Below are 27211 nucleotides of genomic sequence, written 5' to 3'. Positions count from 1 at the left end.
ACACAAAAACAATACATTTCTCAATTGATTCTGTCCATTTTTGATACTATATTGGTTATTAATAGCACTATTGGTAAAAACCTAAGGGGAGAGGAGGTGCTGTTTTAAATCTGTTAATTCCATATTTTTTTTGTGTTGAGTTTCTTTTTTTACTATTTATGATCACCGTGTTTCAAACAATCGGGGGCAGAGATTAGTTTATTGTTTAGTTTTACACTCAAAATAGAGACTTCAATAGATTTGAACAGATGATACCTATACAAAAAAACCTAACAATGCAAAATTCATAATCTGTTCAAAATGCCCTCACCGGAGCCCTTTTTTTTAGTAAATCTCGCAGGTGATAAAATGATGACCTGCCCTAAAGGGTGTGGATCTTCAACGGACATCGAAATTATTGACCAATAGTGACATTGACATAAACAGTACATTGCAGACAAAATAATGAACAAAGGTGACGTGTAATCGTCAAAGACAAAATTGGATCCAAGCCATCTCCTTTGTAGATGCCCTACAGTATAATAAAAAAAATACTTTATCAGGAAAGATGCAACGTGGAAAAAAGCAATCCTTCATCTGATACAAATCTTCGAACCACAAGTTCAACCTTCATGTTTTCTTATTGTATAATATTATAGATTAGTATTGTAGACACAAAATATGGCAGGTGATTTGAAAACAATCACATTTTATTGAAAACAAAAGCCACTCCTTTATTTACAGTAATTGGCTGGACTGAAAATGAATCATTTTTAGAAGTTCTTAAAAATCAGTACCACCATAGCCCACACCCTTCCTTGCAGTATTTGGTTGGACTGAACTTACATTATATTGTAAATTAATTTTCATTTGCTTGTTCTGTCAGAGACGGTCAATCATTCATGATTTTCAGAATTTCTTCAAATTCAGCACTACCTTAAGCCACCCAATTCTTTAAAGTAAATGTCTAGACAAGTAATGTCATAAATACAGCCAACGGTTCGGATATTTTCTCAGCTTTAGTAGGTCCAGTCTGAGATTATTGCCCGTTCACTGCTAAAAGTCTTAAGTATTTCTTTTTCATTTATTTGAAAGCAGTATAACATTGAGGCAATTCGTATGCGTTCATATCTCCCATTTCAGTTTCTTTTTGTTTGTGAGGTTTATGGTGCGTTGGTTCAGATGTAAAGCTGTATTTATTCGATTGTTAAAATAAAAGTAATTTTGAACACATGCAATGGCAAACATGAAAAAAAAAATCCATTGTTTGTGAAGAAATGTGTTGTGCCTAGAAAATATCCTCTGTGATTTTAACCTGTAGGATATTCCTTCAATGTAGGCTGAATGACAAAACATAGTATTGAAAAACAAGGCTAAATATTTGGCATTGACATAAAGTATGGATCCCTCCCCCAAGCCAAACTAAGTTTGACATGCCTGGTGTAGACTGAAATTACAGATTATCGTGAATTTCATTATTTGCTTGTTCTGTGACAGACAGATAAGCGTTTATACATGATTTCCATAAGTTCTCAAAATTGAGCACTACTATCATTGCAATAGCGACATTATATTGTATTATTGTTTACTTTAAACAGAATCTACACAACAATTAATTAAATTACCATTAAAAAAAGCTCAGACCTCATTTCAATCACACTATTTCCACTTTTCCCAAAAGAGTGAATACCTCCTCTTTGGTTAAAAACATTGTCTCATTAGTCTGCTGGCAGATTATTTCAAACCGGGGCGTGTCCTCCATAGCCCCACGTCCCACCACCACTACGTACGGGTATCCCAGTCGGCTGGCGTCCTTCAGCCTTTTACCGATGGTCATTCCAGTGCGGTCATCTAGAACTACCTCACTTCTCAAGTGAGGGAAAGTCTGCCCTAAGGTGTGAACCAGATCTTCTGCCACATCCGTCACCTCCTCCTCCTTGCTGCCTTTCTTGGGGGGCAGAACACAAACCTGGTATGGAGCCAGAAGTCCAGGCCAGCGGATGCTTTCCTCTGTAGACATGATCTCAATAGCTGCAGCAAGAATTCGCGTCACCCCGAGGCCGTAGCAGCCCATTTCTGCAACATCCTGATTGTTTTGCGCCTTGCTGACGACGACATTGAAGATGTTGGAGTACTTTTTGCCCAGGTAAAAGGTGTGTCCTACCTCGATTCCTTTTGACTCGGTCAGCATGCCGGTTTTGCATTGCGGGCAGTCAGTTCTTTCGGACGTCATGGTTTCCACGTTGGCAGAAAAGGAGCAGCTGTCGCAAACTGCAAGCTTGTCTTCTCCGACGTCTGCAGGAAGCTGGAACTCGTGGGAGAGTTTCCCGCCGATATTCCCGGTGTCGGCCTGCACCCGAACAAAACGCAGGCCCAGACGCTCAAAGATCCGGGTGTACGCCTGACACACAGACTCGTAAGTCTCGTGGGCAGCTTCCTCGCTGATGTCGAAAGAATACATGTCCTTCATGTAGAACTCTCGTCCTCGGAGGAGGCCAAACCTTGGCTTTGGCTCGTCTCGGAATTTGCGTGTGACCTGATTGAGGAAAACGACAATATTTGTGATTGATGTCTTGTATTATTCAGATGACAAAGTGCACCTGAAATCTCCCAAGTCGGCCCAAAATTGAAAGTCCGTCTTTATGAAACGCAATATGCGGCGTATAAGATTGGAAATGCAACTCGATGTAGAACCAGAACCCATCTGCCACAAGACCGGCCGCATGGGCGCATCAGGGTGACCACACGCGCCGACCGCTAAAGCCAACTCGCCCTCCCAGTCCTTTTAGGATCTGGGCTTTTGGCTGCAAAAGACTGTCGGGGCAACCCAGAAACATCCGGGGTGGCAGAGCGGCACGCCGCCACGACAGGTTCGGGATGTCAACCGGGCCATAAGCCGCCTTTATCCCAGCCACGCCAGACGCCCAAGCTGCAATATCATCTGGGCCATCCTTCCCACTCATTCCCTAGTACAGCCTGATCACAGTTATACTTGAAATCACTCTACCACATTATATGACATATTTATTTTTCTTAGTGCACCTCATAATCCTGTGCACTTTATAGTTCGGAAACTACGGTAATTACCCTTCATCTACAGCAGGGATCTCCAACTAACGGCCCAGGGGGCCTAGTGCGACTTATGGAAAAAGTTTAAAGCCCCCGCCTTAATTTAAAAGTTTAAAAGAACAGTGTGAATTATTTATTAATTAAAAAATACATTTATTTAAAAATAAATTAAAAAAACAACTACAGATATAAACGTGCATTTCCTTTTTTAAATACCAATCGGTCGAGACATTTGCATTTATATTACATAACACGAGGCTTACGTAGAAATAGCTGACATGATTGTCTGCAATCTCTGCTAAGGGTACCCCTAAATGCCAAATAAATACCTTTTAAAAGACTGTGCAGAAAATGAGACGAAAAACAGTAGGGTTTTGTCACTGTTTTTGTAGTTTGTGCTTGTTTTTAGCTCATTAACAGTTGTTCTACACAATATAGCAACGAATAGTGGTCAAATAATATACACAGTCGCTTTCATGTAAGTGCAGCCCACCTATGTTATGCAGCAAATGGTTTATTTTCATATTGATTCTTAATGCTTTTAGATTTAGATTATACTTTATGAAGCGATTTAAAAAAAAAAAGCTTTTAGAGAACATTGTAAAATTTGTATCAGAGCTTTACGAATGGAAAGTCCCATTTGGCACAACCTCGCACACAAACTAGCTCCGTGGCCCTTATAATCAGGTGCGCCTTATAATCCGGACAATATGGTAATTACGGGTTAGCTAAAAAATGCAGACGTCAAACTGTTCACTTCTCAGGTGCTATTAAAATTCAGATTCTGATCAAACTAACCTGGTACAAGAGTAGAGGCAGTTGTTTGTAAGACAGGCTGGTCTGGTGGGCCACCAGGGTGGTCACGGCCTCCTCATGTGTGGGGCCCAAACAGTAATCAACTCCATGACGGTCTTTCAGACGGAATAGCTCTTTTCCCATCAAGTCCCAACGCTCACTGGTTCTCCACAGGTCAGCCGTGCACAAACTGGGCATGTCCAACTTCTGACCACCGATTTGCAGCATCTCTTGGTCGATCACTCTTACCTGGTAGTTGCAGGAAATGTTGTTAAAAGTATTGTAGAATCAAATGAAATCCTACACCTTTGGTGTCAAACTCGTTGTCACTCACATAATTTAATATGGCCTGTGAGAGCTTTAAATGTCTGAGTGTCTAAAAGTAAATAGGTCTAAGGTGTGGTTTGACCAAAAATGTAATTTCCCACAATGCCCGTCACAACGCTATCTGCAAAGTAAGGGCTCTGTGCCACAAAAACACCAGTATTTCCATATCGATACCAATTTATTTTAAATACCATTTCACGGTTCACTGATCCCTTAACCGCATGGATCGTAGGGGCACTCTGGACAGTCTTATCAACTGTTGATGGTCCCTGGCCAGTTCTCGGGTCGTGGCAAAGTTTAAACCAGACCGTTCCTTAATGTTGTCGGACCAGTTTTTTTTTTTGTCTTCATCTCCTTCTGCCCCCGTGAACTGTGCCCTGGAGACCTATCTTGGTCAGTCCTGATGATCAAGTGACGTGACCATACTACTGAGGTTTCCGTCTGCGCAAAGTTGACAACAGTTCTTCTGTGGTTTGAGCCATCCTGGCCATGATTTCTAGTTCTAACCACTCTACTGATAAGACAGCTCCAAGATATTTAAATTTGGTGACAGATTCTAGCTCTCTGTGGTTGATGGTGATGTTTGTGCAGATACCTTGGGTATTGTTGGTAAATACTTGTGTTTTTTTTTCTTTTTGCTGATATTCATCCCATGCTGGGTTGATGCTTTGTACAGGCCATTGACCAGATCTCCGGGTTCCTGTTTGTCTCCTGCCAATCTGGCAATATTATCACTAAAACGGAGGTCAGTGATGTTGTGTCCCCCAATACTGACTATACCTTCATGTTGCTCCAGAGCTCCGAACCGGATTCTCTCCAGGAAGATGTTGAATAAAGTTGGATATAGAATGCAGCCTTGTCTCACACAGACAGTTGTTCGAAACCATGTTCCAATGGTATCACTGATAAGTACAGTACTGTTGGTATTCGTATACAGTTGTTTAATGGTCTGAACTAGTTTCTAGCCCATGTTCTATTTCCGCATGGTGGCCCATAAAGCGAATTGCAATACTTTGTTAAATGCCTTCTTGAAAACAACAAAAATGTGATAGATGATTTTCTGGTGTTATTGAAACGTCTCACATAGGATGCGTGGATCAAAAATCGTTTCTATGGTGCTCCTTTCAATTACATTTAGTTAAGTTAAATCGGGCCCTTTGAGGACAACCATTATGCCGAATTGGTCCTCATTGAAAATGAGTTTGACACTTCTGTTCTACACTTAGCAATTTCAGAAATATTAGGGTTATTTTAAATAGACAAATTCAGGTCCAATAATGCAGGTTAATAAAATATGACAAAAGTTCCTGATAGTTTAATCAATCTCACCAGTTTTTCCATGGATCGCACCATTGCAGGAAGGTAGTAATAGCATCCCGGATTAAAAGGATGAATAAGTCCTGCCTTCTGCATGAGCCTTTGGCTCTTGCAAGTGACTTCACCTTGCAAGCGTCTGTCTGAACCCATATCACGCAGGTTGGAAGGCTGATAGAGACGAGAAACCACGAGTGGACATTTGGTTGGCCTGTGAGAAGAGGATGCAGAAGCAGCAGCAGGCTCAGCAATGCCCGAGTAGCTCCTGCAAGGAAGCCTTATTCTACGGAGACTCCATATGACCTTGCACCCAATACGCTGTATCGCTGGTTCCATAATGGATCTAGTGCACAAAAATAAAGAAATACAATTATTTTGTTATTATTCTTTAGGTAGAATCGTTGAATTATCATGAAATGTATGTATTGTAAACATAAATGCGGATGTTGCTCTTTGTTTTCTAGTTTAAAGTCGGATGGCATCCACCTGATCTGTGCATTATGGCCCCCTGTCATTACGCAATTCAGTCTCTGTTTCACTCATACACCCCTACTCCTCTAACTCACTTAATTGACTTCCCGTCTTCTTCTTCAGTGGTCTGCAACAAATGGACCACATATTGTTAACGGACAGTTTGGTACTCAAAATTGTTTATAATTTAGTGTACAACCGCCACTGCTAACAGGTTAGGTATGTCTTCCCTACTGTACTGGAATCAGCTGGTCCATAACTATGCCATCACATCACTCCTGTCCTTCAGCAACTCCACTGGCTCCCAATATACCATAGAATCAACAACAAAATCCAACTCGACACTCAAGTTGCCATTTATAACCTTGCCCCTCCCTACTTCTCTGACCTCCCTAACATTGCCACGCCATCCCGCACCCTCAGTTCATCTTCCTCCATCCATCTCACTATACCCGCCTCAGCTCCATGGGGAGCACAGCTTTCAGTCGCTCAGCCCTCCAGCTCTGGAACTCATTGCCGCCTGGCCTCCGGAATTCTGCCACCCTGTCCACCTTTAAATCCGGTCGCAAAACTCACCTCTTCAGACTTGCCTTTTCTTGATCATTTGCCTCACATACCACCCCCTTTTAACGCTACTCTGTTACCATTTTGCTATTTATTACTTTTTATTCTTGCTTTATTCTTGTTCTTTGTCCTGACGGGCGCTTTAAAGTACAATGTATTAAAATTATTGAATTCAAGAACTGATGCAGAATCTGAACATCTTTTAAAATGCTTGGTTTTCCACCCGATTTAGTGCCACCATTCCTGCAATTTAATCCCCTGGTCCGGATATTATTCAGTGCCATTAAGCAGTAATATAATTGAATGCACCACTAAAAGTAATACATGAGGTTGACGTCTTGTATATTGGACTCCAAGAGAGCGTCTCTCACTTCCTCTTTAGCATCGTCGGCTCCGGCTATGCTAGCTCACTTCATACAGGTTGAACGGGTGAAATATGGAAACAAAATCGTAGTCAATGACCAAAAGACGAAAACAAGACTTACATAAGAAGGGTAGCAGGGTCAGCTCTTCTAGTATATACGAGCACGTCTGCACAATTAGTTTATTGAACCTTGAAAACTTGAAGCTGTCATTGCCGTACTCTCAACCTGGACTAGAAAACATGACTGTGACTGCCACCTACCGGCCCGGAAGAAATAAGCAGAGATTTCAGAGACTGTCATTTTTAAGTACGACATGTCTGTGTCTTTACATGACAGTTTTTATTTTTATAAAATACCTGTCAACCTTCACGGCTCTATGCCCTCACAAACTGTCGTATTTACCCTTACAAAATACAAAATAATCTTACACCATATTTTTTTCAAACGTGTTTATTTATGTAGTTTAACATGTTATATTGTACATGTGCTTCGTTATATCATATATATTGTTAATGAACATTTTGTTGTGAGATACTGAGTTGCTCGACATGAATGAGGTTTATTATAAAAAAGTTCAAAAATTAAGTAGCTTGGATGCTCAGTGTAGAAGGAAAAAATAAATGAAAATACAATTAAGTAGAATTTTTTTATTCAAATTATTAATTCATTTTCTGCATTAAATTATTGTTGGTAATATACTGATTAAAGGGATAACCACAAAATGTCTTTTTTCATTTTCTCCTTTTATACTTCCTTTTTCTCAGCTTCTTTATACAACATCATAATTCACAATATAATGCATCAAAGCAAGTGAGCCGTTTGGGAGCCAAATTTCTTTAATGAGTTGAGCAGAAAAAGCCGGTTCTCTAAAAAGAGACGGACTTCGTTTCACTAAACAACTACCACGAAATGTTGCATGATGGGAAATCCCCAGGCGGCAGACACATGCGCACAGTAGCATCAAACCGCTCGCTTCGTTTGCAACGGAAAAAAAACATACCGAGGATACCACGGCGGACTCGTTTGACTTGATTGATTTGCGTTTTGTGATAGTCGGTGTATACCGGATGGTACCCATAATTGACAAATTTGCGTTTTTCTGTACAGATTTTCTTGTACGTCGTACACGTCTTAAAATGTATAATAAACGTACTTTGTACGGCAAAAACGTACAGGTTGACAGGTATGTTATTATTTCAATTGTATTAAATTATGTATTAAAACATGTCATAAATTGTACGCACTATAGGTCCCTTAAAAGAAGGACTAATAGGCTTCCCTAAGAAACTGAAAAATATATATCTTTAGTATTAATGGAAATTAAAGGGTATTCATACAATACTTGCTGACTCATTTAGGAGTGTTTGCTGCTGCTAAATGTAATTGCCCTACTTTTCATTGCACAATTGTGACGAATTTATCCGGTGATCCAGGTGTTTCAGCACGGTGTGAAGTGCTGGGTTTATGGCATCGTCAGTGGAGCCCTGTAGGCAAACTGGTGGGGGTCCAGTGTGAGTTGCAGGGAGTTTTTGATGTACTGGGACACTAACCTCTCGAAGCACTTCATGACCACAGGCGTAAGAGCAACAGGCCTTTAGTCGTTGAGGCTTTCCACTGCTGACTTTTTGGGGATGGGAATGTTGGTGGAGGTTTTGAGGCAAGGTGGGACGGTCACCTGTGACAGGGACCAGTTGAAGATGGTGGTGAAGACCCCAGCCAGCGGTTCAGAACAGCCCCTGAGTACCCTCCCTGGTACTCCATCCGAGCCAGCTGCTTCCTGGGGTTTATAGTTTTCAGCTATAAAAGCTATTATAGTGTAATAATGCAAATTAGATGTCCGATTGTTCATATATTTTTACCATTGAATATATTGGTTGGACAATTAGAGAGGTAAACACAATGGTAGACTAAGTGTTTGTATTTCACCCTCTAACACTTAATTGAGTATTTTGTTCATTTTAACTGGTCCTGTTATTGTCTACCAGCTATTGTGGGTCTCTAGGTTTACTGTCATTGTAGAAAAAAAAACATATTCCAGTTCCAGACCTGGAATAAATAGCACAGATATAGCCAAGGGTGTGTCGTCAGGACTGGTTCAGACATGATTTCCTGGAAAAAGAGGGAGACAATTGTCCTGGTGAGATTAAATCAATCCCCCAGGCATTGATTCAATCTGCAAAACATTGAGTCGATTTGGTTTTACATTTTTCGGTTATTATTGGTTAAATTTTTTTTTTTATTTTTTTTTAATTTGTATAGCCCTAAATCACGAAGAGTCTCAGAAAGGTATCGCAAAAACACAAATTGTAAATTATATACATACAAACACATGTAATATATATACATATATATATATATACATATATATATATATATATATATATATATATATATATATATATATATATATATATATATATATATATATATATATATATATATATATATATATATATATATATATATATATATATATATATATATATATATATGTATATATATTATATACATATCAAAGAGGCGCTGCCCTACTTATGAACGAGATACATTCCGAAAGATAGTTTGTATGTTGAATTTGTTCGCAAGTTGCAGTGCTATGTTTTGTATGGAATGTATGTTTAATGTCTGTATAAGTATGTTTAAGGCTTGTATAAGTAACCTGTATTGTTTTGTATGAAATAATAAACATTTAATAAAATTATATGCCGTATAAAGATAAATAAAGTTAAGTTTAACTTACTTTTGGACGATGAGCTTCAAGAGTTAGGCGACTTCATCCTCCATGGTAGAAACTGTCTGAAAAAAGGATCCAACCATTTTCTCAACCGCATTAAGCTTTCTTATTCCACTTTCATTTCAAAAGAAACGGCTCGCTTCTTCTTTACACTTTACATCAACCATATTCAATGGATGTACGAGATATTAAACAAAAAAAATGTCGAAGTTCTTAGCGCGCTGGAGATACAGTATAGAATATTTTCACACATACTAGGAAGAAGAAGTGGATTTCTTCTTCAGGGTGGATGTTGGGTGAGCTCTCACAGCGCCACATGCCAGTAGTGGCGGAAAGAAGCACGACAGTACTGTCCCGTGCTCTGAAAAGGTTCAGAATACAAAATCTAACTTACGGCAATGTTAGGGTATTTTTCGACATCCCCCCAAAAAATGTTCGTATCTACCGTTTTTTGTAACTTGAATGTTTGTAGGTAGGGAAGCGCCTGTATATCCAGCATACAAACATAATGGCACTTGGCATTTTCTTGCATTCTACTTGGTGAAAGTTGTTTAGGGAGCCACTTGGAAGTGTCAAAGAGCCACACCGTTAAGTCGATTCAAGTCAAGTCAATTCAAGTCATGTTGTTTTATAGCCCTTTATCACAATAAGTCTCAAAGGGCTGCACGGACCACAGATTATTGGAAACCACATACTGTTATTACACCATCCCCTCATCTAAATCCTACATGAGGGCAAGGAAAACCTCAAAATCGCAACATGAGGAAAATGAAGAAACCTTGAGAAGGGAGCGCACATGAGGTAATCCCCCTTCCAGGATGACCAAGCTGCAACGGATGTTGCAATAACAAACAATACACAAATATTGTCAACATAAAATATAGGTCATTAATAGGCTATAGAATATAACTGTGTTTGAGGTCTAGATTTAAACAGTTTCACTGGGGTTGCAGATCGAATTTCAGGGGGAAAAACACTCCACAGCACCGGGGCCCGAAAGGAGAACGCTCTCGAACCTGCTGATCTGTTCTTGGCTCTTGGGATAACTAGACCAGCATGTTCAGCTCCGGCCCGGAAAATAGGGGGAAATTAAATCTGAAAAATTTGAGGGAGCAAGTCCATGCATGATTTTGTATAATACCAACAGAACCTAAAAATCACATCTTAAGTTAACAGGGAGCCAATGCAGGTTAGCTAAAATCGGGGTAATATGATCAAACTTTCTTGTCTTAGCTAAAAGCCTAGCTACAGCATTTTCTACCAGCTGTAGGCTCTTGATTTTGGATTTCGGGAGACCGGTGAGTAATATATTACAGTAATCCAGACGGGAAGTAACAAACGCGTGAATTATAATCTCCGCATCTGACTGAGACAGCGTAGGACGAATTTTAGCAATGTTGCGAAGATGGAAAAAAGCTGTTCTAGTAATATTCTTCACGTGTGTTTGAAAGGACAGATTGGGATCAAATGTGACACCTAAATTTAGGACTGAGTCACTCTGGGTGATGTTACATTTGTCAATATTCAGAGCAATTTTTGAGAACAAATCACAATATTTAGATCGACCAATAATCAACATTTCGGTCTTTTCAGGGTTGAGGCGCAAGAAGTTAAGTGCCATCTTTTTATCTTAATGAGACATCCACATTTCCACAGTTTTGTGGGGCAGATTCCTCCATCGGAAGATATAATTGAGTGTCAACTGCGTAGCAATGAAAATGGATATTATAATTGCAAATAATATCACCCAATAGAAGCATGTAAATGCTGAAAAGAAGGGGGACAAGTACGGAACCCTGCGGAACACCACAGGTTACACAAAAGGACTCAGATAACATTTCACCATATTTAACACAATGTGTCGTATCGGAGAGGTAGGATCTGAACCATAAAAGGATGGTTCCTGAGAGACCAATCCATTTTTCCAGCGGACTAGTAAGATATTATTGATAAAAAATGTATGTAGGATCAACGATTAAAACGGCCATGCGTTGGTTTGTTGAAAGAAAATGCTGGGATGCCACTAGGTTGCGCCAGTACAGGAAAGCAAATGTTTATCGATGTTGTTGGTATTTATTGAAACCTAGATAAAGACACTCCCAGAGGCCTAAAATACAACTTTGTAAATTTCCACGAAAATCGGTTTAGGAGTTTACAGCTCTCACACACACACACACACACACACACACACACACACACACACACACACACACACACACACACACACACACACACACACACACACACACACACACACACACACACACACACACATTAATTCAGATTTATAAATACGTTTTTAAAATTACATATATTTACATTAGATTGCATAAGATTAAGATGGATTAGATTTGATTTAGTTCAAATAGATACTGTAGTTTTGACAATAAAGTTCCAAGTTGAACTGTGAGGCAAAAAACATGAAAAAAACAGCTGCCCCACATACAAGGGGATTGCACTCTCTACATTATTTTTCAATTAGTGGGTCATTTTTTTTCAAACAAGCACAAGTACAGTACTGTGTGTCCACCGACAGCCATCATGGTGAGGTGTTATCACACATCCTCATCAATATCTCTGTAATGAGCCGGCTGATGGACTGTCAACATTGACATATTCCCATGTTGAGCAAAACACCGTAAAGTGGAAGACATCCCGGCTTTCTAAGTGCATAAACATCTGCCTAGTGTGGGTGGGTCTGATTTTTCATCACCCAATTAAGCATGCGCCACACAAAAGGTCAGGCAATTAAGATGCGATCACCTGGCGTGGAAAGGGTTCCCCTCGTATGAAAACCGCCATTTAGAGGTGATATTCCCTCGAAGATTGCTAAAATGCGGAAATGATGGGCGTCCGTGTAAACAGGAGCAAGTACGACTGGGGTGGGCGGAGGGAGGTGCGAGGATGCTTGATGTCCACATACAAGTAGAGAGCTTTAAAAGGAGAAGGCTGGACAGCAGTATACACAAGGGGGGAGATCCTCACGCAGAAAAGATCCCATTACGCAAAAAAAAGCCAGTTCGTGTTTCAGGATGCGTGCTCTGTTGGTGTTGCCTCTGCTGCTCTGTGCCGTGGCTTGGGTGGGCAGAGCCAAAGCCGAAGTCAAAGCCGTCAAACTCTGCGGTCGAGAGTTCCTGAGAGCAGTGGTGTACACTTGCGGGGGGTCACGCTGGAGGAGGGTCCTTGCAGAACCAGAAACGGACGGTGAGAACATTATTTTGTGAAGTTGGAGGTGTACTTTAGAAGTTAAAGTAGAATATGTTCTCTATTTTCTGTAGAATATTTCTGTTAACAGTCTCTAACTGAGTTCAAAGAGCCTTTATAATTTTATTTTCCCACAGTGCATATGAGCCTATGTCTTACTTTTCGGAAAGCTGTTCAGGGCGAAATATATTAGGTAGGAGGAATGGGGGGGCAGTGGTGGGAAGGTGACTGGCTTAATGTGCGTCTTCGTATTTGTATTCTTTTTGGATCTATGCCATCATCTAGAACAGGGGTCGGGAACCTGTGGCTTGCAAGCCATGTACGGCTCCTTTTACAAGTACATATGGCTCGGAGATAAAACTTGATTCAAGCCATATTCATCTGCGTTGTCGCAATTTTGGTGTGTGCTTACTTTAGGAACATGTAAATGTAATGAAATGGCAGAATGTAATTGGTTCAGTCCAGTAGATTAAACCCACAGTTTCCACACCAACAGACATCGTTTTGGCTGCACGCCGCTAGGGAATCCTTTATATGGAAGCTCATTAAATAATGTATTTCACTGTTGGGACACTTTATGATGGAAACCCACAGGATAAACCGCAATCACCCCAAAACTTTAGCTAAGCACAAAGAACAATTTGATTGGGTGAGCGGTAGGGGTGGGCAGAACTATGCACACCAAGCATGCTCCCCTCTCCCCACAGGCACACTGCGCTGAAGGGAAATACTGTACAGCCGAGTTTTCGTATTCTGTGACATTTTCACAAGAACTGCTTGCACCTTGTTCTAAAACCATGATCTACGCAAAAAATGAAGTTCAAAATGAGCCTCAACGACCTCAAATGACTGCAGGACGGACACAAGGTTAAAGTGGTATATTAGTTGATATAGGACAAATGCTTTAGTATTGTTATTACTATTTCATAACTTTTATCAAAACATCTAACGTCATGCAGTGAATTCAAATGCACGGAAAATTTTTGCTTGAAAACATATCATGTGGCTCCCCGAAAAAAAAAAATCTAACTATTTTGCTTTTATGGCTCTTTGGATCAAAAAGATTCCCGACTCCTGATCTAGAACCTGCTGCGTCCGTCAAGATTTTAGAACAGGAAGTTGTCAAATGGACAATCTGTTCTTACCGATATGTTATGTTGATGATTTCTGTGTATTACCCATTGAGGCCCATCCCAAAAAATTGCAGCTGGGTCATGTGCGGTCCCTTCTCACGGTTTCCTCATTTTCCTTATGCTGAGGTTTTTGAGATTTTCCTTGCCCTCATAAAAGTTTTAGATCCAGGGGATGTAGTAATGGTAGTCTGCAGACTGTACAGCTCGTTGAAACTTCCATAAACACATAAAAACATTTTATTGCAAAAACACGTAACTTATGCAAAAACAAATGCATGGACTTGGCAAGAGTTTTTCAGCGCCTTATGTTTACGGTGAGGAGATCACAAGATTTGGGTCACTTGGGGGCCGCCCACACACTCTAAATCTCTGGATAGGGGAAACAAAGCAACACGAAGAAGTGGGGGCTTCTCGATGTTTGGCCAAAGATCTGATCAACGCCATTCCTGCCATCTAGTGGTGATTTATTAACTGAAATCATTCCCAGAGGTTTGATACTTACTGATCAACGACACCTAAACATTTAGAATCGTTTTTTTTCTCTCAACAAACAAAAAAACATGTGTTTACGTTTTGGCACTCAGGGACAATCTTCTGTAAATGTATACAAACGTTATGGTGCTAAAGGAGTTAAAAATAAAGACACACACTCATTCAGAAAATTTACATCCCAATTAGCAGCCTGTAAGTGAAGAAAGAAACAAAAAAGGGAGAAAACGGGAGAAAACAGGAAGCCTAGCTGTCCTCAAATGAGCACTCCGACATTTCTCATATTGGGGGAAAAAAGCACGAATATCCAACATCGTCATATTAATTATGTGAGTGATTTACATAAAACAGAAAAATATGCTTCGACCATTGTGAAACGTATGTCCTTAGCCCATTTTCTTCCATTCCGATCCAGAATTTTCCATGCACGTGTAGGCAGACCAGGACAAGATGTCATTAGGCCATACGAGCACAAACATCAAGATTACCGACTCTGTCCGTTACACACCCGCGCACGGTCTCAAACTCAGTTAGTTTTATCAGCCAGAGTGATCACGAAGGGAAAAGGAGACGCTGAGCGAATCAATAACATAACGGAAATCTGCATTGTCATTAGAGTTCTTTTTAATGGGAACATCAGCTTCAATTGAATGAGATGGTTTCACTCCATCACTTGTTAGAAATCCAATAAAATGCAGCAGATTTTTTTCTGGATTCTTTCTCCGTAATTGTGTATTGTTATTTTATTTTTTTGGAGATTTTTGGTCACCAGGGATAGATACACAAAATGATATCAGTGTGCATGGCCACAACTAGTTTGTCTTTTTAATGTACGGGGCACGTATTTTCCTGATTTTCATGCTACACTGACAAATAGGGAAACAAAACTGCGAGGAAGTTTATGACATCACTATCCAGCACCCTTCCTGCCCCACGTTCTGCAAACCTTATGTATTCTGCCCCAAACAAATCTGGTAAAAGTAAGATACAAGCAGATAGGTGGAGTGGATAATAAGGCATAGGGATCTTTGAACTCAGTTAACACACATTTAATGGACAAAATATTTATATTTCAACTTTTTTAAAGACACCTCAAATATCGCACCCAACTTCTTATGTTTCATATCTAAAATCGATCTACTCTATCTAAATTACTTTATTAAATATCTGGAGGTGAAAATTAGAGAACAATTTACAAACTTTTGAAAACTTTGAAAAAATGCCATCTTCACTGCTCAACAGTTTAAGGTAGTTTTGTTGTGTCTATACCATGCTACTACAACACTTTCCCACAAAATGGATAAGGTATTTCAACCAAAAAAAAAACTGTATTTTGCACAAAATGCACTGATCAAAATTAGAAAACACTTTCAGTTTGCCTCCCACTTCATGGTGCTAATTTCCTTGATAATCTGGCAATCTGGGGGAAATAATTTCCTTTGAAGGTAAAAACATTGAATTCATGCCATGGCCTTCCTAGAGTCCTGATCTCAACCCAATAGAGAACCTATGAAAATCCATGGTCAAGAAACCCACTACAGTCACCCAAGTGTGGAGGAGGCCGGAAGAAGAATGGACCGAAATCACACCGGAGCAGTATGAGAGACTAGTGCTATCCTGGGGTCGTAGATGTGCTGAAGTCCTTTACAGGAGAGGCCAGTACACCTCTTATTAATTACTGACTTGTCACAGACCAGAACGGATACAGGACTCAATAGCATACGTTTCTCAGTTTTTATTTAAAAGAGAGGGAGAGTAAGGCTTGCTTGCTTGATCCGAGGACTGACGGAAAACAGAAGCGAGCGAGGGGGGAGTGACACTTCCGTGTTGGACGATGACAGGCGGGAATAGTAAGTCGTTTGGCCGGGGCTGGAGATCAGAGGCGATGTCGAGTTCGTAATCGGGGTCGTAGGCAGGAGGCAGGCAGGCAGGTAACGAGGCAAAACGGGTCAGGTAACGGAGGCTGGCAGAACGGGCGTAATCAGGTCCAGAAACGGGTCAAAAATGAAGATCAGGCAGGAGAAAGGTTTAGCAAAAGCGGAGTCGGACGGGAATGCTCAGTAAGTGGAATACAACAGTTCGCAACGATCTGACAATCACTGAGAGGAGGCCGGGGGTTTAAAAAGGGAGTGTCCACCAATCAGCTGTCCGGGCTGTTGGCGTCAATCAAGCCGCCGCAGCTGTGCTCAATCAGCAATCATGACATGACTGTTGTAACCTACAGACATTGTTGTTCTCTAATTTTCATCACTTGTGTTCTCTAATTCTGATCAGCGCATTTTCTAAAAAATATTTTTCTTTTAATATGCATTTAGTCATTGGGTAGAAGAAAGTGTTGTAGTACCATGATCTAGACACATTAAAATGCCATTTAAATGTGGAAGAGTGAAGATGGTATTTCAAATTGATTCCATTTTTTACAAGTTGTCCTTTAAATTTGATCTCCAGTGTAGCCTCTAAAACGGCAGAACAGAGTTTCGTGAAAATCTAGTTTTACTTTAGGTCTCTTGGAGTGTCTTTAGCTAGGTTTCATGTTAAGGCACCCCCAATAAATACCATCAACAACTTCCAAACATCTGCTTTCTTGTACAAGCGAGTCTGGCGCTGCATGGAGCTTTTTGGCGCTCCCTTGTGGCATCCCGGCGTTTCTTTCAAAAAACCAATGCCCCAACAACCTTGCCCAAGTACAATGCCTAGCAACGCCGAGCCCACATATATTTAAACCATCGAAAAATGTTACAAATGTTTGAGTCATAATTGCCAACAAACATCACAAAAAATATAGGTATTTCCCTCCCCCATCGCTTTCCATTCTCAATAATCCTGGAGCCACTAAGGTGGCAGTAAAGAACCAGATGAGGCTCCAGAGCCACAGGTTGCTGACCCTGGTTTAGTCCAATGAGCACTGCAAATAATTTTAGCCTGAATGAGGCCATGTCACGCGCATATTGATGAGGTACTCTTTTGAGTACAGCCTACCGGAGTAGATCTGGTATTTCTTGGCCAGTTTCCTGTTCCTATTTTAGAATCTCACTCAGCGAGGTCCTGATGGTGTATTGTTGATGCAGGTTTGTCCACAGGAGATGAGGACAGTTTGGAAAGTTTGCCAAGCAACGAAAACCGTCCGGTCTTGGATTTGAGCAGACGGGACATCAACAATATTTTGACCACCGTCTGCTGCCAGGTCGGGTGCAGGAAGAGCGACCTCACCTTCCTCTGCTGAGCTGTGATGTCATCATGATGACATCATCAATGTCATAATTTGCTTGAAAGTGACCTAAAATGAACCAATCTCTCTCTTCCTTTGACAGAATCTTAAGCATATTGTATAATTTTCATGATTTTTTAAAAAAATGTATTCAAATGTAAACATTGGTGCAATCACACCAGGATTTGTTTGTGAAAATAGACTGTCGCATGATACTGGGTTGACTAAAGGGACATTGTGTATTATTTAATGGCAAAAAAATCATCATTTATTATAAAAAAACAATATTGATTTGAAAAATAAAAAGACATGAACTATCATTTAAGCATTCATTTTTTTAAATAGTCGTTGGTCAATAAATTTGTGTTTATTTTACATAACATGAGGCTCACCTGGGGGGGGCATGATTGTCTGTCATCTTGCTGCTGAGCGTACCCCTTAAAATAAAAGTCGATGGCTGAGTAAAAAAAAATGTGGTCACTGATAAGTTTATTGTTTGGAAGACACTTTAAAGAAGAAGAGAATATCGATACATTTTGAAGAAGAGTAGGGCACTGTACAAAAAGTCTCAAGATGCAATATTCCAATCTGTTCTCAAGGATCTCCCCTGAGGGCTTTCTTTTTATTAAATCTTTGAGGTCTAATTCAACAATCTCAATCTGTTTACTAAGTTAGAGAAAATTTTAGATTTTCTGTGCACTATTACATAACCTAAAAACATGAACATTGGTCATTACGTAGTCAATATGCCGCAACAAATTAAAACAGTTTTATAGTTAAAAATGCATAAGAGGTGAGCGATGTCCATTTGTTTGCTACCTGTTGACTGATAATGGCATAACAATCACTAAGGGCCCTCAACAATCATTCTCCTATTTTATAAGCTGATCTAGCTGACTGCTTAGTTGCAAGGAGCAATTTGTCACAGGAAGTGGTGCCCTGAGGACACTTTAGAGATCTTTGAACAGTGAGCCGATGTTACAAAAAATCAGCACTAAAATGTATTGGAATCAAAGAACAGCAACATTAATGAATGATAGTGACAATGGTTTAAACAGTGTCAGTGATATTTTCTCTATACCTGCTATTTTTATTTATTTATCAAGATATTTATCAAATTCCATGCAAAAAATATAACAATACTCAGCCCTCCCTCAAAATTTACTCATCAGTGGAACAAGAAAATAGATACCCGAAAACTCTAAAGCCGGCGTAACCTACCATTGCGTCCCCTGGCCATCTTCAACTTCTTTGAATGTCCAGGAAAATGGCTTTGTTACGTCAAGGGCCATCCGTAGAACCCAACCGTGTAAAATATAGACTCCAAAACACATGACAATGCCGACAGATAAATAGTAGTCTGCCTGAAACATTTCTGCTCCGTCGGACATTGCTTTTGGAATCCGTTCGTTTCTCCAGATTATTTCCGTTTACTAATAAACAGACGTGTAAAATTATTCCCAATATGGTTGTTAACGCTCCCCTTTAAATTAAAACCTTCGTCGTGATGAGGATCTGTTCATGCTAGTTTTATCCATGCACAAAGCATACTTGTCAACTTGTATGTTTTTGTCGAACACAGTACGTTTATTATGCATTTTAAGACGTGTACGACGTACAAGAAAATCTGTACGGAAAAACGCAAATTTGTCAATGATGGGTACCATCCGGTAAACACCGACTATCACGAAACGGCAAATCAATCAAGTCAAACGAGTTCGCCGCGGAAGCCTCTAGCTCGGTATTGTTTTTTTTCGTTGCAAACGAAGCGAGCGGTTTGATGCTACAGTGCGCATGCGTCTGCCTGGGGGATTTCCCATCATGCATCATTCAAAAAAAAAAATATATATATATGGTGTAAGATTATTTTGTATTTTGTTTGGGAAAATACGACATTTTGTACGGGCATGGAGCCGTGGAGGTTGACAGGCATGACAAAGTGCCAAGTTACATTAAACTTGCGTCTTCCTTGACACGTGTATTCCACCTGTCTCACTCTTACCTTTACTGTTTGGGCGCCCCTGGGGGTCGTTTGAAAAATACATCAATTAGCCGCATCATTGCATAAGCCGCAGGGTTAAAACTTTGGGGAAAAAGTCGCAGTTTATAGCCCGAATTTTAGGGTGTTTGAATAAAGAGGAGAAAATCAAAAATGTCTTTGAGAAATCTGATTTATCGATTAATCAAAAAAATAATCGCCCGATTTGTCGATTATGAAACGAATCGTTAGTTGTAGCCCTATGAACATCCAAAAACTGTGTAAAATGAGAAAATGTTAGCGCTGAATAAATGTAATCATTTATTTATTTTTGGTAATGCGGGGGCAGCATGGCAGATGAGTGGTTAGCACATCTGCAGCACAATTCTAAAGTAATGGGTTCAAATCCAGCTACCAGCCTTCCTGTGTGGAGAATGCATGTTCTCCTTGTGCTTGGAATGGGTTTCCTCCGGGCACTCTGGTTTCCTCCCACATCCAAAAACATGTCAGATTAATTGGCTGGTCTAAACTGTCCTTAGGTGTGAATGAGCAAGTGAATCATCTGTCTCAGTGTGACCTGCAACTGGCTGGCAACCAGTTCAGGGTGTCCCCTGCCCACTGCCCGAAGTCAGCTGGGATGGGCTCCAGCACCCCCGCGACCCTACTGTGGATAAGTGGTGCAGATAATGAATGAATGGTTAGTGCGGATTGAATGACCCTTACCCCATATCCCACAATATGCAAAAGTACTTAATACATTTAGAATTGTATATTTCCCAATGACAGGTGAGGCATAAACCCACTAGCCTCCCCTGACTGCACATCACTGGATCACATCAAGAGACAGCAAAGAAGCACCCATAGAAAATATCATGGAGTTAGAACTTTTATTGTTTTTTGGAAGTAAGCAAACTAATTTTCCATGTCAGCATTGAGCCTGCTCTTGGTTCGATGTAGAAATATTCTTACGGCACACACAAAATACTGTCCTTATCAACAGTAATACAAGTGAGTGAGTACACAGCACAAAACATCATTTTAGAATTTTCTCCAGGTCAAGTTTGGCCTGCTCTTCCTTGCATGCTCTACAAGCAACGATGGACACATTCACTACAAAGATGATCCTCTGCACTAAGAGAGGTTGGAGATCACCTTTTCTTTTAAATGTTGATTTTTCTTGAAATAATCACATCTATCAATGTCATGTTGAACAACAACTCGTTATATTTGAAAATGACAGATGACGGGAAATTTGAAATCAAATCCTGTTTGAAAAATACTGGCCAAGAGTACTGCTAACAGATAAAGCGCTACATTGCTAACAAGGGGATGCTGGAGTCATGGTCAAATAAAATGGTCGTTGTAAAATATTTGGGCCAAAGTATTATTGAAGGCAGTTTTAAATACCACCTGAAAAGTCTTGTAAAGTGAGGAAAACCGATTATTTTTGGTCAGGCATGTCAAACTCAGTTAGGCGTAGGGGCCAGATCCAGACTTTCAGTTCTCAGGTGGGCTACGGCAAATATTTAGCCTTTGTTTTAGTACTGTGCTTTAGTCGACATTTGTAGCCTACCAACCTATAACACATGATAAGGTATCATTTTTAAGCACAACACATTTATTCACAAACATGGTAAATTATTTCATGTTTGGCATTGAATATGTCAACAATTTGTTTCGTTCAACAGTTGAGTAAATGCAGCGCTACATCTGAACCAACTCACCACAAACATTACCAAACTCAAGTAGGAGCTTCGAACATAAATATGCTTGCATCAATTGTCATACTAAAATACGAGTTTTAGCAGATCAAACGACTGGGCCAGGCCTAGTGAAGCTGAGAAAAAAAATTGCACAATGTTGTTTTTAACATGAGACCAGACTGAACGTCATCTCCTTTGAACCTTCAAGCAGTGTGTAAAAAGCATTTGGTTTGTATTTATTACAAAACGATATATTTTAATAGAAATGAGATAGAGACTTGTGTTTTTTTATTACAAAAGGCTCGATTATATCATCCAACGCGATGGATCCGATCCTTGGGCTTTATGTTTGATAACCTGTTTTAGGTGGTTGTTCAAAGATGTGCTTTATTTGAAAATCACTAATTCAGTTTAGCAAGAAATCCTTTGGATTTGCACCAACAACCTTGAATTTGGGTTGAGCAAAAATACACATAATACATCAATTTCAAACAATTGGAAATAATAACTCTGCTCCACCTCAAAAACGTTACTTTAATTAAATATCAATGGGCCATATTTCAATCATCACTTCACAAGTGGACACATAAATAAATCCAGATGTACCGCACCTCAGTAACCATGACGATGACAAAACTCCTGGAATTATTATTTGTCAATTCATAAAACACAGAAACAAAGTTGGATTAAGATCAAGTAGTTGTGAACATGTAGAAATTTGCAGTGATGTATAGTCAGCAGAGGCAGGTGAAGCCTTGCCTCACTTGTCATCTTGGAAATATAAAACGAAAAAAATTTAAACTGTAATATTTATTAATAGAAGTATTTTAATGTTCAAATTTTTTTTTTACATTTTATGAATATTAATAATATAATTAGTATGTAACGGATTACTGTTCTGATTGTCTGCAGATTCAGAGTGAGGCAAGCAATTCCCTTTCCTCATGGCAGAGGGCGATAGAGACTTAGGATCTGTTTTGCTGCACACTTAAGCTCCAAACAATAGAATTAGAGATAATGTCAGCGAGCTAATAGCAATTCAAGCCAACCAGTCATTTTTTCTTCATAATAGAGGATTACCTATCTATTGACTTTTATTGAAAAGGAGCAGTACATAGATTTTATTCATCGTATTTTCGGACTATAAGGTGCACCTAAAAAAACAAAAAATTCCATGAATTTGAAAGTGCGCCTTATAAACTGGATTCTGGTATATATTATTGGAAATGCTTTATCATAATCACACCTCTACATTTGGTAACTATTTTTGAATGAATCAAGTTAATTTAGTTGTGAAACCTGATTTTCTAATATCAATGTTCAATGGACTGTATTTTTAAATTTTCTGATGTTTTTTTTGATATAAGAGACAAATAGCTCATAGAGGAATATTTTGATGGTGTGCCTTATAATCAGGTGCAACCTTGTAGTCTGAAAAAATGGTACAAGTAAAGGCAACACAATCCATTTTTGGGAGATGCAAGTTTATATATTGTCTTTTACTCTGCCGATCAAATGATGAATTCACTTGTAAATCTAACTGTGCCTCAGCAGACATGAACTTCATCGCACATCACAGCGTATATGGTGTTAGGATTACGTAATTAAAAGTAAACAAATCATCCGCTTTTTTTTGCTGTTATATTTTTAAGGATTTCTCCTTTATATATTGAATCCATTTACGAGGGTGATAATAATTGGTTTGTTCCTACTGGCAAAAAACAAAAATAGGGATCTCTGCAAACAGGGTAGTTGCTTGTTGTCCTCAACCAGGGGTCTCAAACTTGCGGCCTTTGGGATGATGATTTGAGGCCCCTGTCGTAATATGAAATTTCAGAATAAGTGGAGCCCATTCATACTGATTTATTCTCATATTAATCCTTATTTTTTGTCAAGAAAATTAACTTAATTACTTACCTATTTGCTTGATTATTGTTGGATTTATATAATAACGACGTATATATTTTCTTGCTCATTGTAATACTGTTTCATTTATTTAATAACTCTTTTTGGTGTAGGGAAATAAAATATATTTGTGAACAGAGATTTCCTTCTGAAAAATGGATTTGCCCCCGTCTCACCCAGACCCTACCTTCGGCGGCCCCCAAGAAAGTTGAGTTGGAGACCCCTGACCTAAACCATGAGTCTGATGATTCCACAACACATCTTATAAGACCATGTTTGGGTGTTTTTTCAGTGTCTAGCAACATCATAGCCCCCATCCCCCCACCCTAGAAGCTTTTATCGTAATGTCAAATTTCAGGCTTCACACCTAAATATAACAGAAATCAAAAGGAATTCTAAGAATCAATAATGTGAGACACAATTGTAAAGTGGAACCAAATTATTTCAACATTTTACATTAGATTTACAATGGAAAAAAAATTGAAATGTAGGTGTTGCAAAAAACATTGGTTCCCTTGTTATCTCAGCTCAGCCACCTCACTGACATAAATTCCCTGATGACTTAATTGATCCAATGTCGACCTAAATGACTAACAATGACAAACAAGAGTGCACCTGTGTGTCATTAAGTCAGACTTTAAACACATCTGCTCTGTGATGGGCTCAGAGATCTGTAAAATCTGTTTTGTAGACCAAAGACCAGACCAGGCAGGTCTGGAATAAAGTTTTGGAAAATCTAAAAGCAAGAATGGGATACAAGAAGATTTAACTCAATTTACATGTTACCCTGAGCACTGTGCAAGCAATAATATTAAAAAGAAGAGAGCATAAAAACACTGCAAACCTACCAAAACTCTGAACTTTTGGCCCAAACGAGGAGAAAACTACATAAAGAAGCAAGCAAGAAGCCCATGATCTAATTCGATGACCTGCAGGCATATAAGGTTGAGAGGGGACAATCTGTGCATAAGACAACTATTAGTCGTAAATCTGCCCATTATCCGATTTTTGTGGAAGAAAGGAAAGAAAAAAAGCTATTTTTGAAAGAATACCATAAAAGGCATGTTTTGCGTTTGCAAGAAGCCTCATGGGAGACACACTAAACATATGGAACAAGGTGCTCTGGTGAGATGAGCCAAAAATTGAACTTTTTGTGCTGTATACAAAGCTTTACGTTTGGGGTAAAAGTAACACTGCACATCGCCCTGAAAACACCCTCCCTGCTGTAAAAAATGGTGGCGGCAGCATCATGTCTTGAGGTTGCTTTTCTCCAGCAGGGACTAGAATGATTGTTAGAGTTGCAACGCCTTCTTTTCAATTTTGTATTTGTTATCCATTATATTTCACAAATGTGTCTCACATGTTTTTGATTCTTAGAAAATATTTTGAGTTTTTGTTGTATAAGTTTGAAGCCTGAAACATGGCAAGATGTCAAAAAGTCAGTGGGGGTGGGATGAGGGACTGCAGTACAATATACCAACGAAACAGCACAAGAACTTGGGCGACATTTCACATACAATACATGTTCCATGTTTCGAAGGCGTGTCAAAGGGGACTTTGCAAAGTTTGACATGACCAGAATGGGGTCCTCCCATGATCCCCGCAAAAAAACAACAACAATAAAATAGGTTTCTGTTTATAATCAGCTTTAAAAATATTCCCCTTGTTCCTGTTCACAGAGGTTGAAGGACACACACATTCACACAAAGCATTTTGGTCAACTTCACCTTCATCTCGCAGTGTCATCTCACAGAGACTATTACAATGTCAAATAAAGCTTTTGATTCAGTCTGAAATCCGAGCCAGGGAGGGGACAAGTAGTCAAGCAATGGGAAGGGTGATATTGCAGATGAAATAACTTTTTCCTTTTATAATATTTTATTTCAATACAAAGCGTCATTCTTGTATGGAGTACCAAAATACACCAAAATAAATCAAGGTGAGACTCTTGACTTGACTTTTATTAAACGAGTATAGAATGAAAAAAATAAATTGGTATAGCCCAATAAAAAACAAAACAATGAAAATCAAAACACGTCAATTTCAATTCAAATAACTTAAATGGAATTTGTGCACTGTATTTATCTATATTCATAGGAAAAGGTTAATTTTTATTTTGTCATGGTTGCCTTCCTACAGAAACCATATTATTTTCCATTATCAAACATTTTGGAAAAAGCACCAAAGAGCCACTAGGGATCACCAAAGCGCAGCATACGGCTCCAAAGCCACCTGTTGCTGACACTTGTACTATCCTATAGACGTGCATTTTTAAATATACTTTAAGGTAGAGAAATTTGCATTTATTTGCCCACTTAGAGGGAGCTGACATGGTTGTCGCCCTTCTTACTGCAACGGGTAAAACACCTAAAAGGCCAGGCAAAAGAAAATGAGAAAATAAATTGAGCAGTTTTTCCACTTTGAGTCTCCCTAGTTTGCATTCTTCTATGTGTATATTGTCATTTTTGGTACTCCATACCCTTCTACTTCAGCTTGAATAAATCCAGTGTTGCTATAACAATATAATTTGCATTTACGTGTCCTGAACTTAATTGTACACAAAAAAATCTCACCACATTTTTCGCAGACTCGATGATATTTAAATGACCCAATCCCCACCCCCACATATATACACGTACATTTATATAGTTCAAAACTTCTGTTACACTTGAATTAAAAAATTATATCTGAAAGAAATCCCTCTCAAAAATTATACCGTATACTGTACACGTGACTCAACTATACGGACAACAACAAGAAAAAAAAGTTCAAATATTTGTACCTTTTCAGGTTCAAAGTTGTGTGATAGCGTTCAAACTCTAATCATGTACAGAATCACATTTTCTGCAACGAATCTTCCATCCATGACGAAAAAAATCGGAAGCCGTCATATAATGTGGAGTTAACACTGCTGTACATACAAGGAGAACACAAAACGCCCTTTAGGATATACAATGTATTATAGATTTTAAATGACACTTAGAAGGAAAACACTCGTTTTTTATGACCGGCAAATTTGTTCGTCACTGCAGCTGCCTACCGGCGCCAAGCAGCGCTTTTAAAAACTCGCAACAGAACCCAGCAGCCGCAGTGTCACCACACTTTGACCAGAGGCACAGACTTCAGAAAAAAAGGACTGAATTCAGGAGTGTAACACCAGCAATTCCCCTGGAATGTATAAATAAATAATAACACCGTTATAACATGACCTAAAATGGCTCCACAAAGCTAGATACGATACTACACTGATTTTGTCCCGGGCTCCGAATGAAGGTGAATGAAGATCCATTCCCTGGAGTTCGTTGGATCATCTGTTTTTGAGTTAGTTGTCGGCCAGGTATTTTCCTAAAGGGTAGAATGGAATTGTCTTTATTGTCATTCATAACAACATAGTGGGTGGTTTAAGATCGGGTAATTGTGTAATTTTGTAATTGTAAACCTGTGCAGTCCTTTGAGACATTTTTGTGATTAAGGGCTATATAAATAAATGTGACTTGACTTGACATAGTGGACATTGTTTGCAATGAGGTTGGACATGGCACTCCAAGAAAACCAAGATAAATGTAAAAAATGAGATAAACAAAAATATTTATAAGGTCAAGTTACAGACTGCCCTGGGTCAGGGATGAAAATGGTTTGGTGATTAAAAAGATGAGAAGGGTGTGGAGGAGATATGTTCCGGTACACTGTAAAACCCAACTACATATCGCACATGAAAATGGGTTAGGGCTTAAAAAGGAAACGATTTTGTGGAGGGAAGTTCATTCATTCGAGTATAACGTGCACCCCTAAATTTTGATCACTCTAAAATTTCGTTTGACTATATTTCAGCTTAAACTAAGCATTAAAATAGACAAACACTGATGAATACACGCGGCAATGATTCAAATCATTTGTTGACAATTATGCACACAATGTTAACAATAACATTTAGAACGTAATTATTTCATATGTCATGGTTCAGTGCCTGCAG

General features: G+C 39.2%; 3 protein-coding genes and 1 long non-coding RNA gene across 5 annotated transcripts in view; 1 reads left to right on the top strand and 3 right to left on the bottom strand.

Moving 5' to 3' along the window:
- Positions 1 to 671: 671 nt before the first annotated feature.
- pars2 (prolyl-tRNA synthetase 2, mitochondrial) lies at positions 672 to 7165 on the bottom strand. Its single transcript, XM_088350354.1, has 4 exons — positions 7005 to 7165; positions 5500 to 5827; positions 3847 to 4092; positions 672 to 2515 (listed from the first exon to the last, which is right to left on the bottom strand). The coding sequence occupies exons 2-4, from the start codon at positions 5818 to 5820 to the stop codon at positions 1634 to 1636; spliced, it is 1449 nt and encodes a 482-aa protein (XP_088206480.1). The 5' UTR covers positions 5821 to 5827; positions 7005 to 7165; the 3' UTR covers positions 672 to 1633.
- Positions 7166 to 7540: 375 nt separating this feature from the next.
- LOC148355136 (uncharacterized) lies at positions 7541 to 17895 on the bottom strand. Of its 2 annotated transcripts, XR_015852217.1 has the most exons (5): positions 17424 to 17895; positions 9874 to 9979; positions 9625 to 9680; positions 8931 to 8993; positions 7541 to 8661 (listed from the first exon to the last, which is right to left on the bottom strand). It is a non-coding gene; the product is annotated as an uncharacterized LOC148355136 (long non-coding RNA). The 2 variants fall into 2 exon arrangements; XR_015852216.1 differs by lacking the exon at positions 7541 to 8661 and having other exon boundaries at positions 8773 to 8993.
- insl5a (insulin-like 5a) lies at positions 12572 to 17887 on the top strand. The gene is made up of 2 exons (XM_088349617.1): positions 12572 to 12822; positions 17513 to 17887. Exons 1-2 carry the CDS (start codon positions 12651 to 12653, stop codon positions 17665 to 17667), a joined length of 327 nt encoding a protein of 108 aa, XP_088205743.1. The 5' UTR covers positions 12572 to 12650; the 3' UTR covers positions 17668 to 17887.
- A 2608-nt stretch (positions 17896 to 20503) lies between the features above and the next one.
- Positions 20504 to 27211, bottom strand: part of sgip1a (SH3GL interacting endocytic adaptor 1a) — a 71184-nt gene continuing 64476 nt past the window's right edge. The window contains exon 24 of the mRNA XM_088350475.1: positions 20504 to 26583. Coding sequence (XP_088206601.1) covers positions 26561 to 26583 — 23 coding nt within the window. The 3' untranslated portion in view covers positions 20504 to 26560. The remainder of the gene's footprint in view (positions 26584 to 27211) is intronic.

Source organism: Urocampus carinirostris, chromosome 12, assembly GCF_059441175.1.
Source record: "Urocampus carinirostris isolate Australia breed hairy pipefish chromosome 12, RoL_Ucar_1.0, whole genome shotgun sequence".
Classification (NCBI taxonomy): Eukaryota; Metazoa; Chordata; class Actinopteri; order Syngnathiformes; family Syngnathidae; genus Urocampus; species Urocampus carinirostris.
The sequence above is the reverse complement of the archived record's forward strand: the minus strand, read 5'-3'. Positions and strand labels throughout refer to the sequence as shown.